This window comes from Solanum tuberosum, unplaced genomic scaffold, assembly GCF_000226075.1.
Source record: "Solanum tuberosum cultivar DM 1-3 516 R44 unplaced genomic scaffold, SolTub_3.0 scf00281, whole genome shotgun sequence".
Classification (NCBI taxonomy): Eukaryota; Viridiplantae; Streptophyta; class Magnoliopsida; order Solanales; family Solanaceae; genus Solanum; species Solanum tuberosum.
The window spans coordinates 736482-751594 of NW_006239206.1; the positions used below are offsets into that span (position 1 = coordinate 736482).

Consider the following 15113-nt stretch of genomic DNA (forward strand, 5'->3'; position numbering starts at 1 on the left):
TCAAAAGTTCTAAGGACATCTTCTGTGATCCAGTGACTTTGAAGTCCATATTTCTCAAAATGATTCTATTCTATAAAGGCCAGTTCCTAATGTGTAGTAAGTCGTATTTCTCCTCCAATAGCATAACTTCACAATGAACTCACCCTTGCTGTGAAATTTCCACATTGGTCTGTCAAATGCATTGGTAGTTCCATTGAAATCATTTATTACCATAAGCAAATCTACAATTCTTTAAAACCTTCCAATTATTTAAGGCCCTTTTACATTTGAAATTCCAACCCTGTATCTATAGTGGCCCTAGTCTATTGACCGAGGAGGAACATAAATTTTAAACTTATTTCACCAATCCAAAGTTCATTCCAGAACTCAATTTTCAAGTCATTACTCACCTTAAGTTGAATATTTTTTTGAAACTGGGGCCTGAGTCTCCAAATAGTTTTCCAAACACTACATTCAAAAGTTCTAAGGACATCTTCTGTGATCCAGTGACTTTGAAGTCCATATTTCTCAAAATGATTCTATTCTATAAAGGCCAGTTCCTAATGTGTAGTAAGTCGTATTTCTCCTCCAATAGCATAACTTCACAATGAACTCAACCTTGCTGTGAAGTTTCCACATTGGTCTATCAAATGCATTGGTAGTTCCATTGAAATCATTTATTACCATAAGCAAATCTACAATTCTTTAAAACCTTCCAATTATTTAAGGCCCTTTTACATTTGAAATTCCAACCCTGTATCTATAGTGGCCCTAGTCTATTGATCGAGGAGGAACATAAGTTTTAAGCTTATTTCACATATCCAAAGTTCATTCCAAAACTCAATCTTCAAGTCATTACTCACCTTAAGTTGAATATTTTTTTGAAACTGGGGCCTGAGTCTCCAAATAGTTTTCCAAACACTACATTCAAAAGTTCCAAGGACATGTTCAGTGATCTAGTGACTTTGAAATCCATATTTCTCAATGATGATTATTTTTTTTATAAAGGCATATCCTCACCATAGATCTCCCTATTTTCATAAGCTAAAAGATTAAAATGGTGTCAACTATCCTTTTCAGACCCATATGTGAGATTATACTAAATTTGTTGTTACATGCTAAAAATAGAATCACATCCAAAGTATAAGCTATAGGTTCACAAAATCCAATAACTTTAACACAAACCTAGTTTATAGAGTAAATTAATCATTCAATAACACCATAAAATTTTGATTGTGAACACAATCATAATTGGGCATTAATTTAAAATAGATAAACAACCATTCAAAATCAATAAATTTCAAATCTTGAAATCGACTCACTAGCAATAATATATAATAAAATTTCAACCACAGTAATCATTTCATTTTAAGCATAGTTGCAAAATGCAAGGGGAAAAGAAAAGCAAAATTTACAACAATTTGTTTCCATATTTTTTCAAAGGGCTCAAATGGATTGAAAATATCAAGTACTTAGCCATACAAAACACAAAATCATACCCTTAATCCAAACATAATCCTAAATCCCCAAAAACACTTAGTAAATTGTCATAACAAAACCACCAAATTTCCCCATTAAGCAAAATAAAATTAAAATTTATCACTTAATTTTCTCAATAATTTCAGAAATGACCTTGTCCATATTAAGTGCCTTCATAGGTCCAAATGGCCTCTTCATATCCAAAAGGCTAACAAACTTCTCCCCCTTTTCACCATCGACCCGGATTTCAAGACAACCCCTTCTCGGCTTTTCCGGGTTGACCCGAACCTCCAAGCCGGGTACCCCTTTTTCCAGCTCCTCCTTCACCTTCACAGCCCGAATCTTGAACTGACTGCACTGTGTACAGTGCTCAACAACAACAATCTTCTTCGACCCGGAATCAACTGGAGCCTTCACTTTCGATTTCGCCTCAGAAACGGTACCCTTTTTGACCCGTTTTGGTTTTGGTGAAACCGGGTCAACTGAAACGGGTTTCGAGTTGCCATTCCTGGTTTGGCTACGGGTTACACGTGTCGACAATGGCTCTCCCACAGTTGCCTTTCTCTTTGGTGCCATTAGAGAGATTTCTAGGGTTTGTTTTTTTGCTGTATTTTGGGGATTTTTGAGAAAAACGAAGGGAGAGTTGTGTTATTTATAGGCCATTTTTCTTTTGTCTTTGGATATTAATTTTCCCGCGCTTTTTGATGGCTGGATTAATTCAGACTATTTTTTTTAAGACAAAATACTTCATTTGTCCCTAATTACGTTCATAATTACTTGTTCACTTTTGATTTGATATACCTATTAAAAAAAATAATTGACATAATAAGTTTACCATTTTACCTTTATTAATTATGAGGTTGATGAATTAAAAATTTAAGATTTTTAAAAAGTTCTACCTTTTTTTCAAAGTTAATTAATTGAGGGTATAAAAAAAAAAATTATCCTTTCTTGATTTGTGAAAATGAACATGTAAAAAAGAAAAATTTGACAAGTAATTTGGAATAGAGCGAGTAATAATATTACCACTTTTGGGGGACTAGCACATGGATTTCTTTCCTTATTTAAAAAAATAAATAAAGTAATTTACATAAGTAAAATAAGTGAGATCTGAAATTCTAAAGTTAAATAGTTAAATACTTTATGAATTTTACTAAAATAGGATTAGTAAGTGTGAATATAATTATAATAAACATAATTTTATACCAAAATCTTTGATTTTTTAATTATAATAATCAAATAATATTCTCCACTTGCATAAACTAAACTAAAAACATTAATTCTGTCCTTTTTTTGGAGTCCAAGTGACAGTATTCCCAACTTTTGGGGATTAAGACATGAATTTTTTTTCCATTTAAAAAAAAAAAAAAAGATCTAACTTGGTAATATTTTAATATACTTGATGAATTTTACTAAGTTAGGATTAGTAAGTGTGGATATAATTTGAAAAAAACATATATAATATACCAAAATATTTCAATTTTTTAAAAAAATAATTAAATTACATTCTCCACCTGCGTGAACTAAATAAGCCTAAGAATTCATGAAAATGATTTCCAATTAGGGAGTAATACAATTTTACATGAAACTAGTATATCAGCTTCATGTATATATAATTTTGTAAAATAATATCTTGTAAAATAATATCAATATTATTAAAATAAAAAATTGAATTTATAAATATACTTTAAAGAATAAAGTATATTTTTTGTGAATAAACAATGTGAATTGTGGTAGAGTTACTTATTTGTCGAGGTTAAGATGATTGAATATTGTTTGAACATGAAGAAATAAACAATTGAAGTTGAGGGATAACTTTCTTAGAAAGATCATTTTCTTCAACGACAGTTGTAGAAATGAGGATGTTGTGATATGGATATATTAGGAGAAATAAAATAGGAATGAGAATATACTGAAGGACAAGATGGAAATAAGATTGAGATTGTTCAGACATGTGAAGAGGAGATACACATATGCTCCACCGTGGAGGTGAGAGAGGTTTGTTATAGGTGGTTTCAAGAGAGGTAAAAGGAAGTCAAAAGAGTATTGAGATAGGTAATTAGACAAAACTTGGTGCAGTATCAGTTTACCGAGGGCTTCACCTTAGAAAAGAAGTTTGTGGAGGACACAAATTAGAATAGAAGGTTAGTAGGAAGTAGTGTGTAGTCTTGCTATTTGTTCATACTAGTAGTCGTACTATTACTCCTTTAATTTATTTTCATTTTATTTATGTTATTATCTTTGTTGCTTGTACTTCAATTAACGTAATATTTTATTTTGGTATACTTTCCACACAAAGAGAGTTAGTCTTGTATACCTTAGATGTGTGTATTAATAATACTTTGATTGGTACACTTTTTCATGCCATGTATAATTAATGTTTGCATTAGTTATACACTCTATTATGTATTACTAATACCAAGGAATTCTAGGTATTAGTAATACATAACATTTTAACACTTGCATTAGATTAAATAATTACAAAAACTACCCTTAAAGTCTTTTCATTTTCTTTGTTGTCATAAGTTTTTATTTTATGTTGATTTGTTTTTTTAGTGTCTTTTAATTTATTGGTGTCTTAATAGGCTTTATGGCCTCTTAAGTATCTTTAAAAAAAATCTAATTTAATCAAAAAATTTACTATTGTGACGATAAATTTTAAGAAGCCCACTGCTTCACCCCAACTTATTAACTCAAAAAAACAAAACTTATTCTTTTTTCACATCCGTTATGCTTTTCTTAATTAGTAGTACATAAATTCATCCTTAAAATATGATTAAAAAAAATGAAGGTAGAATTTTTTTGTTGTAAAAGAATTTGATCTTAGTTGATTTAGTAATAATTAGATGTGAACAAGTAAATTACTATCTTTTTCTTGAGTTGATTGTATTACTTTCCTGTATTTTATTAGTATTTGATGACAACCTAAATGCTTTATTTTAAATGTAGACAAAAAAATTCTTTGCCAATTTTTTACGAAAATATTTTGACTCAATAGTATAACTATTTAATATTATTTTTGAAAAAAAAAGAAAAAGAAGAATGAAGAGTTAATGATGCTTTAGCAAATAAATTTGTTGCAAAGGAAGTGTACAAATAAATAAAGTGTGAAGGGTATTTTTGTAAACATATATTTTTTAATAGAAATTATGCAAGATTTGTTATTTTTAATACATCAAACCAAACAATGTATAAGAAACAATACTTGCATAACTAATGCAAGCACTACTAATGCAAGCATTACTAATGCACCCTATTTTGCATTATTCTTATACACTCTACCAAACGACCCCTTAAAATTATATGGTCCTAATGCATGTTTTAGATGTAATGGAAGAATGAACAACATAAACATCAAAAATTCTTTTATATTACATGAATCATTTCACTCAAATAAAGCTTTACAAAGTTTGTCAACAAATAGCTGAAAAACATGAACTGTTATCATCAGCCGAAGAACACCAACTCATCTCATCTGGATTCTGCAGTGGCGGAATTCAAATTTTAGAGCGTCTACGAGCAGCATTGCGTCTTGCACAGCATCCAACGAAGTAGATCATCGACTGACACAAGTAAGAATCAGCAGTGGATGAGAATGAGTAGAAGTCATATGAACAAATTCAAGTCATCCGAAAAATCACAGAGGCGGAGCTAGATTATTAGCTATGAGTTCAGATGAATCCAATAACTTTTGCTAAGACCCTATTTTTGTGGAAATCCATTAAATAATGTATAAATATGTAGTTGCCAATTCTGTAACTAAGAAGAGTATGGATTCGGTGGAAAGTTTAGAACTCATAAACTTCAAATCTGAGCTCATAAATGTAACCGTACTTCTCCAACAAGAAACAAGAGTCATTATGCTCACTTTTTGAGATCTTAATTAGAAGAGTGAACTTACCAAAACGACAAAGAGAATCACGTTGAATATAGCAACCACTCTCCATTCAGTTTTCATGTATTGTGCAACACCAGCTCTGGAAGAAAATATAGTAGGAGAAAAGTTGTGAGCTGTATAACCTTATATGAAGCGAAGAATGACAAGACCAGAAGATGACTCTTACTTGCAGGAATCACAGCTATAGCACTTGACGTTCTTCGAGTTTTTGTAAAGCTTGCAGTCCTTGCTTGAACTTGTCGGATGAAAGCTCAAGTCATAGTATGAGGCGTTAACAGCAGGGTAACCACATCTACAAAAGGAGCAGAGTATATGAGCATATTGATCACGAATCATTTTAACACTTATCTATAACACATCTTACTCTTTTTGTAATTACTAATTCACAAAGTGAGCTTTCACTTAATTGTAAAATAACTGCTAGATGATATTAATGTGTTCTCGGAGTAGTATGAAACGAAAATATCTTGCAAAAGAAAGAAAAGGAAAAACAAACAAATAATAATAACAATAACTTACTCAGATGGTGGTTTGCAGCAACCAGCTTCAATAGGTGTTAGTTTTGCTAATTTGTATTGCTTGGCAGTCTGAAACAAAACAGCAGAAGCATTAATAGTATGATTTCACAGATATAAATCATGAACAGGTTCAAGTCGGAACATGACCTTGTATCGTTTTGATAGGTTACTACAGTCATCAGTCTTGACAAGACAGCTTTTCAGATGCTTCCAGTTATGGGTGTTATTGAGCTGAAACAAATGAGCAAATGGTTAATCAATGCATGAAATTTTCATCTTAAGGCATCTGAAACAACTCCTATAACGATCAGGACATGATGCCTTTGCCCTATAACCTGCGACTTATTACTTCCTCCGTCCCAATTTATGTGGCACCATTTGACTTGACAAGAATTTTAAGAAAGAAAGAAAGGAAGAGTTGAAAATTTGTGGTCCTGTGGCTATAGATAATTTCATTAAGAGTAAAATGAAATTTAAGTTATATTGTTTCAAATTAAAGAAATGTGACATTCTTTTTAGGACGGGCTAAAAAGGAAAGTGTGTCACATAAATTGTGACAAAGGTAGTATTTGCATATAAACAGGTGCTTACTTGTTTTAGAAACCACGAACTGTAGTCTTGAAGTTGATACTCCTTGTACCTGCCCTCACAAAAACCATTAGTGACCTCACTCTTCTAAGAATATCACAGAAGTAAAAGGAAAGAGGAAAACTGGAAAAACTTGTGACGATCTCGATGAAATGTACAAGCACAATCCATGTCTGTGAGACACATTGAGAACCAAAGTGAGACTGAGCAAGACGTGGGTCGAGAAAAAGAGTGGATAAAGGGGAAAATACTGAGGGATGAAGTCATGAAGAGAGGAGATATTGAGATCACAGACAGTATGACAGGTGATTGTACCTTTGTCCATTAACACTATGACCTGAGCTGTTATTCGTCACAATGAACCTGTGACAAAGCAAACCAAAATAAGTGTCACAGTAATATGTAGGTATCAGCCATTTCTGACATCAGCATGCACATAGACACAGTAATTGCCACCTTATACCTGTTAACCCTGACACAACAGTAGTTGCCGTTTAATGAAGGATTAAATATGGCAAACAGTTTAGAGTTCCATGTTCAAGACAGATTGCAGATAGAATTAGTAATGAAGTTAACTGAAAACCAAGCAGGACTTTTGCATGCTTAGACTATCACTTGCTAGCGTAGCTTTTGTCACTGTGTGAAAAAAAGAAAAGAAGGAAAAAGCAGAAGAAGATTTGGTTGTGCATTCCCCTTTGCATTAAGTGGGCAGTATGGCTGGAAAGAAATTGTAGGTGCTTTATCATACGCCTTTTCAAGGTCACTGAACACCATATGTAAGTCTCTCTTCCTTTCCCTATACTACTTCACCAGTCTCCTCACAAGATGAATGGCTTAATCAACATATCTGACCAATATAAGAAATTTGTCTCATCATTCAGACTAAAGAGGGGAGCAGCACCATTACTTGGGTTGGTATCGATAAGTTGTGCCGTAACACTGGAACTTCCTATATGGTCCAGAAGGACTTAAGAAAGTTTTATGCACTTTAGACGGATGTAGGATTACTACTTTACCTGATGAAGTCTCAGCTGAGACATTGTGCCTTGCCACACTAAACATTGAAAATCGTATCATGTTCCAGTAGAATCAGAGGAGTCCTCACCCAGGGCTTTGGTTCATTAGCAAAGGTAGTACGATGCGGGATTAGTGGTAAGCACAAGCAGTGAATTCTAACCCTGTTGCGAACCAAATCTGGTATTAAAGAGAAGGGTAGAGGGGCGGATTATCAACAAGTTTTGGAGCTAGAAACAACCGGTCTCTTGGTTATAAAAGAATTCAAGCAGACCTATGAACGTTACACCTAACGTTGCTACTTTAACTGCGAAGGCCTCTACCAATTGCTGGTTAACAAGACCAAAGAACAAAATACTTGAGAAAGAATTCTCCTCTATGAAATAATCATCATTTGTGTGTTTAACTCCAAAATGAAAAAGGAAATAGGCTTCAACCTGGCGGTACTAGGGTGCTTACCAAATTTGAGCAAATCTATACACCATTTGACTCTTTTTAAGCTAATTTTAGTACATCAAAAGTTGTACCCAAAATCTAAGCACACTGCACACAGGGACAACGGATCAGGAATAAAGACACACACTATGCTGGAACCTATAGAACAACTAGTTAAGACTATTCATGATATTGTATTTCTATTCTTCCCTAATCAAAGTAATTTTCAGCCAAGGCGGTGAAAGCTTGATTCACCAGCCTCCAAGAAGCAGAGTAGGTTCCAGTCAGGGGACCAACCCAGAGGCAATGTCTTACGATGCTGTAGCTAATTAGCTATTGATAGAATCCTAAAGAACCGTCAATAATACACCTCATGGCTTGTAACTTGGAAAGCATAAAACAAATAAAACAAGCAGGATGTTAAATCAAACTATAGGTACATTCATACATGATGAAGTAGACCATAAACATAGCAATAACTAAAATATCTCGGTGGACTACAACTACAGTCACAAATATGGTAATGCCTTTTAACTTCATACTGAAATCGCCTCCATAAAACAGTACACATGTAGTTATCGTGTGCATTGATAATTAACCATAAACGTGTTGATAAACATTTGTTGTAACACATCTTCATTATAATTTATTTGATCTTGGGTATTGCAATACAGAGGCGAGATAAAGGGGGAAAACGAATGGCTGATCTATCAGCAATAACAGATAGATAATGCACCAAATTTTTAATGAAATTCCAAGAAGCATTACTTACGCTAAAACGGTGAAGACCAATATTGCCACCAAAATTAAGCACAACATGATCAGATACTGAAATATAATGTTAAGGAGAAGCAACCAAAAAAGTTATGCCAATCAAAAATAAGAAAAAAAATTGCATTTCATGTGACATTTGATAAAGTGAGGATACAATCCACAACAAGATGGAGTTGTTCTTCCATGCTCCAAGAAACCCAACAATTGATCTGAAAATCATGGAAAGAAGAATGATTATAACAATATACATAAACAAACCTTGAGTGGTTAAAGGGTTAAGGGAAAATTAAATGAACAAGTGCGTTTTTATGTGAAGGAAAACATTTTCCAGAAACCTACACAATAAATATAACTCCTCCAAGACCTAGAACAGGCAGAGTGAGAGACTTTCGACAGACATCATGATGAGCGCTCATCCAAATCCCAAAACCTATGACGCCCACAGCTAACAGCTGCATTTTCAAGATCCAAACGGAGTACAAAAACAGTTAAACACCACCGAAATAGAAAAATAAATAATAAACTTCCTGCTCTAAATTAAGAACTAGAAAAACCTCAATTTGAAAAACAAAAAGATAGAGCATGTGTTCAGTAATGTTTTCCAGTTTTCCCATGTTCGATTGGTCAAATATTTTGAAAAACACTTTCTCTCCTTAACGAAAATGACTTCTCTAATGAAAATAGGACAAACAAGTTCCTCTAGTTACATTCCACATTGATTGTGTTCTCCACACCAGCCAACACGCCTCATCGAAACACATTTATTTCCTACAAAACATTTTTCAAGAAAATATTTTCCTTGAAAACATTTCCTTCATACCAAACATACCTAGAAAGCAAAATACTCTACCTCAGATTGAAAACTAGTACAAAAGGAGGTAAAAATTGGTTCTTTTCTTCTGAAACAACAATTAAATCAAGCTCAACTGAACAACTACAATCACATTGAACCAAAAGGAATAGCATTTAGAGTAAATTGAATCACTGAAACTAACAAGCATCTAAGTAAAGTTGCCCAATACATCAAGAAACACAGACCCCAAACCAATTTAGGGGTTCATCTTTTCTACTCAATGAAACAAAAACAAAACAACCCAAGTTACACATAAGGTAGCAGAGCAGGAAAAATCAGCTATAGCTCAAAAGAAACTGAAAATATGAAAAGGGGTTCATACCATTGTAAGAAAATTGATCCATCTTATCACAAAAATACTAGTTGATGTACTCATCCTCCCCTTTTCTTGTCTTTTTGAGCTTGTTACTCTTTCTTGAACCCCAAAAATCAATACATATAGATACAATATATGTAAAAAAAGACAGAGGAAAACAGATAGAGCTGAAAAAATTGGGTGTCAGAAATTCTAAAAGACAAAAAAGATGGAAACTTTATGCAGAGAAGTGGCACTTGCAGTGCAAGAAAGCAAGAAAACAAGAAAAAAGGGAAGGTAAAGGGATGATTTTTTTTTAAAAAGAGAGGGCAATTTTGTGGGGTTAAGGTAAAGAAGATGAGGGTAAAATGGGAAAGAAAAAAGTTATTTCTATATTTGGTTCTTGTTTACAAAATACTACACGACACGATATGGTGGATAACTGAATTAAAGAAGAAGAAAGAAGTAGCTCACAAGTTTGGATTTTTGCTAACAGAGAATTTTTAAAATATAGTTTACTAAATATTTGCATTGCTGTGAATTTCAATTTATTGATTTGGTTGTACAGTATACTCTTGTGACACTGAAATTATATATTTTTCCTGTTATTTTTTGTGATCCGTTATAGCATGACATCGCTTTTCAAAAAAAAGATTCGGAGATTGAAGATTAGAACAGAATGATAGAAGATAATTATGTGTTGTAGTAGGCACGGAACTAGTTTCCTTTTCTCATTTTCTTCTTATTTTGTAGTTTTATCTAATATTCGCTTAGTATTTTATTCTTCAGGTTCATTATTAATTGTTACTTTGATGTATTTGTAAAATTATAGGAGGTATGTAATATGTTAGTTATTGTATTATTTATCTATGAATTTATAACGGACATGATATGTTTGAAGGAGCATACAATATGATTCATAATTGTGAAATCAAAGTAAATTAAAGCTAGAATATTAGTGGTCCTTATATTCGTACCAAACATGTTTATTTAATACTATGAGTCTATGGCCTAAAATATAGTAGTTTATATGTAGTGGTTAGAAAGAACTTGAAGGAATAAAAACAAGAAAAAGATATGAATTGACTCATACTTTTTCTTGCAAAAAGAAACAAATTTGATTAGGTAATTGATGTTTGATTCTAAATGAATAATTTGTGATAAAGTAAGTTAGTCTAGATTGTTATCTTTTCTTGTTTTTATTCCTTTCAAATTGATACGAATGTATTTAAGCTGCTTATGAATCTCATATTAAAATTTTCTTTTTAAAATTCTAAATTTGATAATATTATTTTATATAAATTGAGACGAAGGGAGTAGTTTTTATTTAAACTTGATAAATTCACTAACAATGTTCATGATAACTTTCCATTGTTATGAACTTATAATTGCAATTAAATCCACAATATTGCATTGTCAAGACAAACATCAATTATTTGAACACTTTTTGTGGGGTTGGAGGGAGGCCTACTTAGGAAAAAGGCAAAAGAATCCTACACTCACTTTTAATAATAAAATACTCAATTCTATATTACGTGATATTATTTTCATTTTAACTTGTTCTAAGAAAAAAAAAACTGTGTATTTATATATATTTGCTAGAATCTAAGCAAGTCAATTTTTAACTTTTGACTTACACTTATGATATGATCAACCACACTAGTGCTTAAAACATTTTTTTTTCACATGATTTTCTTTAAAAAGAATAACATATATATTTTTATATTTAAAAATAATTTATTTAACATTTATAAACTTTTCATTATATCTTAGAACGCAAAGTCATACTATCAATAAAAAAAATTCTCGTTATGTTTACTTAGTTATTCCAGCATTATATCGATCGAAATGAGTAAACGTAACCCTTTACAATTATCTTTACGTGAATATTAACATTGACGTATAAGTAAAATTTTAGACGAAGATCAATATAGAATGAAATAAATAAATAAATTGTTGTTGATAAATGGATACAAATTTCTTATGACTTATCATCTTGTGTTTCCTCAGCAGCACTAGTAGTACTAGAACCTTCTTGTTCAACATTGATTAAACTTTCATCTTTCTTCATTGAAGCATTTTTGCTTAGATGATTATATGAACCTTTTTCTTTGAACAATTGAGAGAAATGAGGTTTGCAATAGAGACGTCCATCAAATGCAGCATAGGATGATGTTGTAAGTTTACAACCTCCATGGACACATCTAAAACATATCTTGTGGTACATTTCACCGTCCACCGTCACCTGAAAAAAATATTTATTCAGAGGCAGATTCAAGATTTTAAGTAAGTAAGTGCAGAACGTTATATCATGCACCCAATAATGAGTGAAGGGTTAATTACATTCTTAGTCCCTAAACTATTGGCAAATTATAATTTAGTCCTTCAATTACCTGAAATATGCACTTTTGATCGATTTACTTATGAATATTTAGAAATTTTCATTGACATTGAGATTAGGAATCTTGCCTTTTCTTAAGGTTTTACTAAAAATATTGTCGCTATATCAATGGCCTAAGAAAATTAATCTTTCTCGATAAAATCAGTTGAGTAGGATAAAATGCTTTTGAAAATAGTTCAGATATGAGATATTTCCGATACATAAATGAACTAAAAATATACATTTTAATAAATTGAAAATTAAAGATGTTATGTTTTATATATCACATGGATCAAAATCAGAATTAACCAACATAACGAAACTTGAAGATGTGTTGTTAATTTAATTAGCATGAATAAAATGTGGAAATTAGTTTTCTTTTCCAAAACAACAAACTACTTCCATACATTATAAGACTAGAGAGAAACTAAAAAAATTGTTGACATGAATTAGTTTAATTTATAAGAAGAAATTTGTTGATATTAATTAGTTCTAAGAAGAAATTAATAAATAAAGTAAAAATACTAACCTTCTCCAAGGGGTAAACTGTCTTTTTACAAGCTGCACATTTATCTTGAGTACCAGAAAATAGAGCCGAAACTTTGCTAGAGCTTCTATTCTGTTAATAACAAAAAAAATATACAAAAAAAATTAATTTTGCTATTACAATATTAATGTTACCTATAAACGTGGGCAAAGTCAGAATTTGAACTTTATGATTCTGAATATGTCGTTGAATCCAGGGGCGATTTTAAGTATATATTTTGGGTTATCCGAACCCGTGGTCATTCGACTAAACTCGATATATTACTTCTATAATTATTAAAGAATATATTAAATTAAAACTTGTTGAACCCGTTCTCAAAATGGCTGGATGGTTCACTGGTACAACTGCAAGATATCAACACAAAGGTCGCAGGTTCGATCCCAGGCAACCCCAATTCGCTTCAATTTATTTTTATTAACTAAAAACACATTTTTCATTTAAAAAAAAAAAAGAAGCTAAATTCTTCTAAAAGTCAAAGACTTCAAAAGTTTCTTCCCACTCACTTTTCAAGTTCCAAGTTCCAAGTAATTTTTATGGATTGCTCGCTTAGTTATTGTTATTATAAACTTTTTGATCTTATCTTTAAAGTAATGGTGCACCCATTTTCTTAAAATTCTGGATTCGCCTCTGGTTGAATCATAGCTCGTTTTAGTTCTTGGATTCGTAATTCAATATCTATACATATTTAATGAATTTAAACAAAAAATACTAGCTTCGTTTGAACCTGTATCAAATATTGTAGCTCATAGTCCTGATCGTAAAAATAATTTTAGAGAATGTAAAATAAATGATACATACCAGTTCATTCTGCCTTCCCACTGCTCAAGAAATAAGGAAACAAATAAATAATTAGGCAAAGAAATGATTAATTAAAATTAATTGTTGGATTTAATTTTTTTAAATGTATTAATTAAAATTAAATTACATGATGCAGAATGCTTCAAGGGAGCTCCTCCTTTCTCCTTGTAGATTTGTTCAAAATGAGGCTTACAATATAATACTCCATCAAGAGTTGAATAAGTGCTCAACTGCAATTAAAAAAAGATTAATCTAAATGTATTATAAAAAGATTAATTAATGTTGATGGAATAAAATTGTTTTAAGAACTATAGATAACAAAATATACAATTGATTCTTATTCCAATTATTTGAAGGGGACGACCCCCTAAATCAATAAATAATATTATTATTGTGGAACGTAACGATAAGAGTTATCATCGTTTGATCAGGAATTACAAATTTAAACAGCAGAAACAATCACTTGCAAATAATGGTTGAATCATAGCTCGTTTTAGTTCTTGGATTCGTAATTCAATATCTATACATATTTAATGAATTTAAACAAAAAATACTAGCTTCGTTTGAACCTGTATCAAATATTGTAGCTCATAGTCCTGATCGTAAAAATAATTTTAGAGAATGTAAAATAAATGATACATACCAGTTCATTCTGCCTTCCCACTGCTCAAGAAATAAGGAAACAAATAAATAATTAGGCAAAGAAATGATTAATTAAAATTAATTGTTGGATTTAATTTTTTTAAATGTATTAATTAAAATTAAATTACATGATGCAGAATGCTTCAAGGGAGCTCCTCCTTTCTCCTTGTAGATTTGTTCAAAATGAGGCTTACAATATAATACTCCATCAAGAGTTGAATAAGTGCTCAACTGCAATTAAAAAAAGATTAATCTAAATGTATTATAAAAAGATTAATTAATGTTGATGGAATAAAATTGTTTTAAGAACTATAGATAACAAAATATACAATTGATTCTTATTCCAATTATTTGAAGGGGACGACCCCCTAAATCAATAAATAATATTATTATTGTGGAACGTAACGATAAGAGTTATCATCGTTTGATCAGGAATTACAAATTTAAACAGCAGAAACAATCACTTGCAAATAATGCAAGGTACACTATGGTCCACACCCTTCTTGAACTCCGTGCATTGCAAAACCTAAATACACATGACAAACTATATATCGTCGATATAAACTATACATTTCATGATTATATTTTTGAAGGAGTGTTATATATAATTTGTCATTGAACATAAAATATTGTTACAATTTATATTAAAAAAATTTGATATGATAATTAATAAAAATCTTACTGCAAGCCTTCCATTGCAATGGTTACACCTAAAACATGTATTATGATAAGCAACACCATTTGTAGAGATCATTTCTGCAATATAAACAGTTTTTTCACAAACTTTACATTTTTGTGGGCTTCCTGTAAATGCCATTTTAAAATAATATTTCAAAGTCTAGATGGGAATTGTGATTTTGAAATCCTTTTTAGCTATCATATACATATATATATATAAATCTCTATAGCAAGG

General features: G+C 31.2%; 2 protein-coding genes and 1 long non-coding RNA gene across 3 annotated transcripts; all 3 read right to left on the minus strand.

The window, feature by feature from the left end:
- Window positions 1–1319: 1319 nt before the first annotated feature.
- LOC102587853 (selenoprotein H-like) lies at window positions 1320–2094 on the minus strand. The gene has a single exon (XM_006358835.2). The coding sequence runs from the start codon at window positions 2032–2034 to the stop codon at window positions 1579–1581; it is 456 nt and encodes a 151-aa protein (XP_006358897.1). The 5' UTR covers window positions 2035–2094; the 3' UTR covers window positions 1320–1578.
- Window positions 2095–4799: 2705 nt separating this feature from the next.
- LOC102588180 (tetraspanin-10) lies at window positions 4800–10215 on the minus strand. The gene is made up of 11 exons (XM_006358836.2): window positions 9861–10215; window positions 9025–9137; window positions 8840–8894; window positions 8684–8739; window positions 6778–6825; window positions 6466–6514; window positions 6022–6105; window positions 5876–5943; window positions 5523–5648; window positions 5360–5435; window positions 4800–5021 (listed from the first exon to the last, which is right to left on the minus strand). Exons 1-11 carry the CDS (start codon window positions 9912–9914, stop codon window positions 4956–4958), a joined length of 795 nt encoding a protein of 264 aa, XP_006358898.1. The 5' UTR covers window positions 9915–10215; the 3' UTR covers window positions 4800–4955.
- Window positions 10216–14205: 3990 nt separating this feature from the next.
- On the minus strand, window positions 14206–15000 carry LOC107062917 (uncharacterized). Its single transcript, XR_001474930.1, has 3 exons — window positions 14883–15000; window positions 14329–14431; window positions 14206–14221 (listed from the first exon to the last, which is right to left on the minus strand). It is a non-coding gene; the product is annotated as an uncharacterized lncRNA (long non-coding RNA).
- Window positions 15001–15113: the final 113 nt, after the last annotated feature.

Bases quoted from the DNA above. Each gene is read 5' to 3' on its own strand.
- LOC102587853 (XM_006358835.2), bottom strand. From the start codon at position 2,034: ATGGCACCAAAGAGAAAGGCAACTGTGGGAGAGCCATTGTCGACACGT.
- LOC102588180 (XM_006358836.2), bottom strand. From the start codon at position 9,914: ATGAGTACATCAACTAGTATTTTTGTGATAAGATGGATCAATTTTCTT. The intron at 8,895-9,024 runs GTAGGTTTCTGG...CATGATTTTCAG, and splicing joins GGAGGAGTTATATTTATTGT to ATCAATTGTTGGGTTTCTTG. The intron at 8,740-8,839 runs GTATCCTCACTT...ATTATATTTCAG, and splicing joins ACTCCATCTTGTTGTGGATT to TATCTGATCATGTTGTGCTT.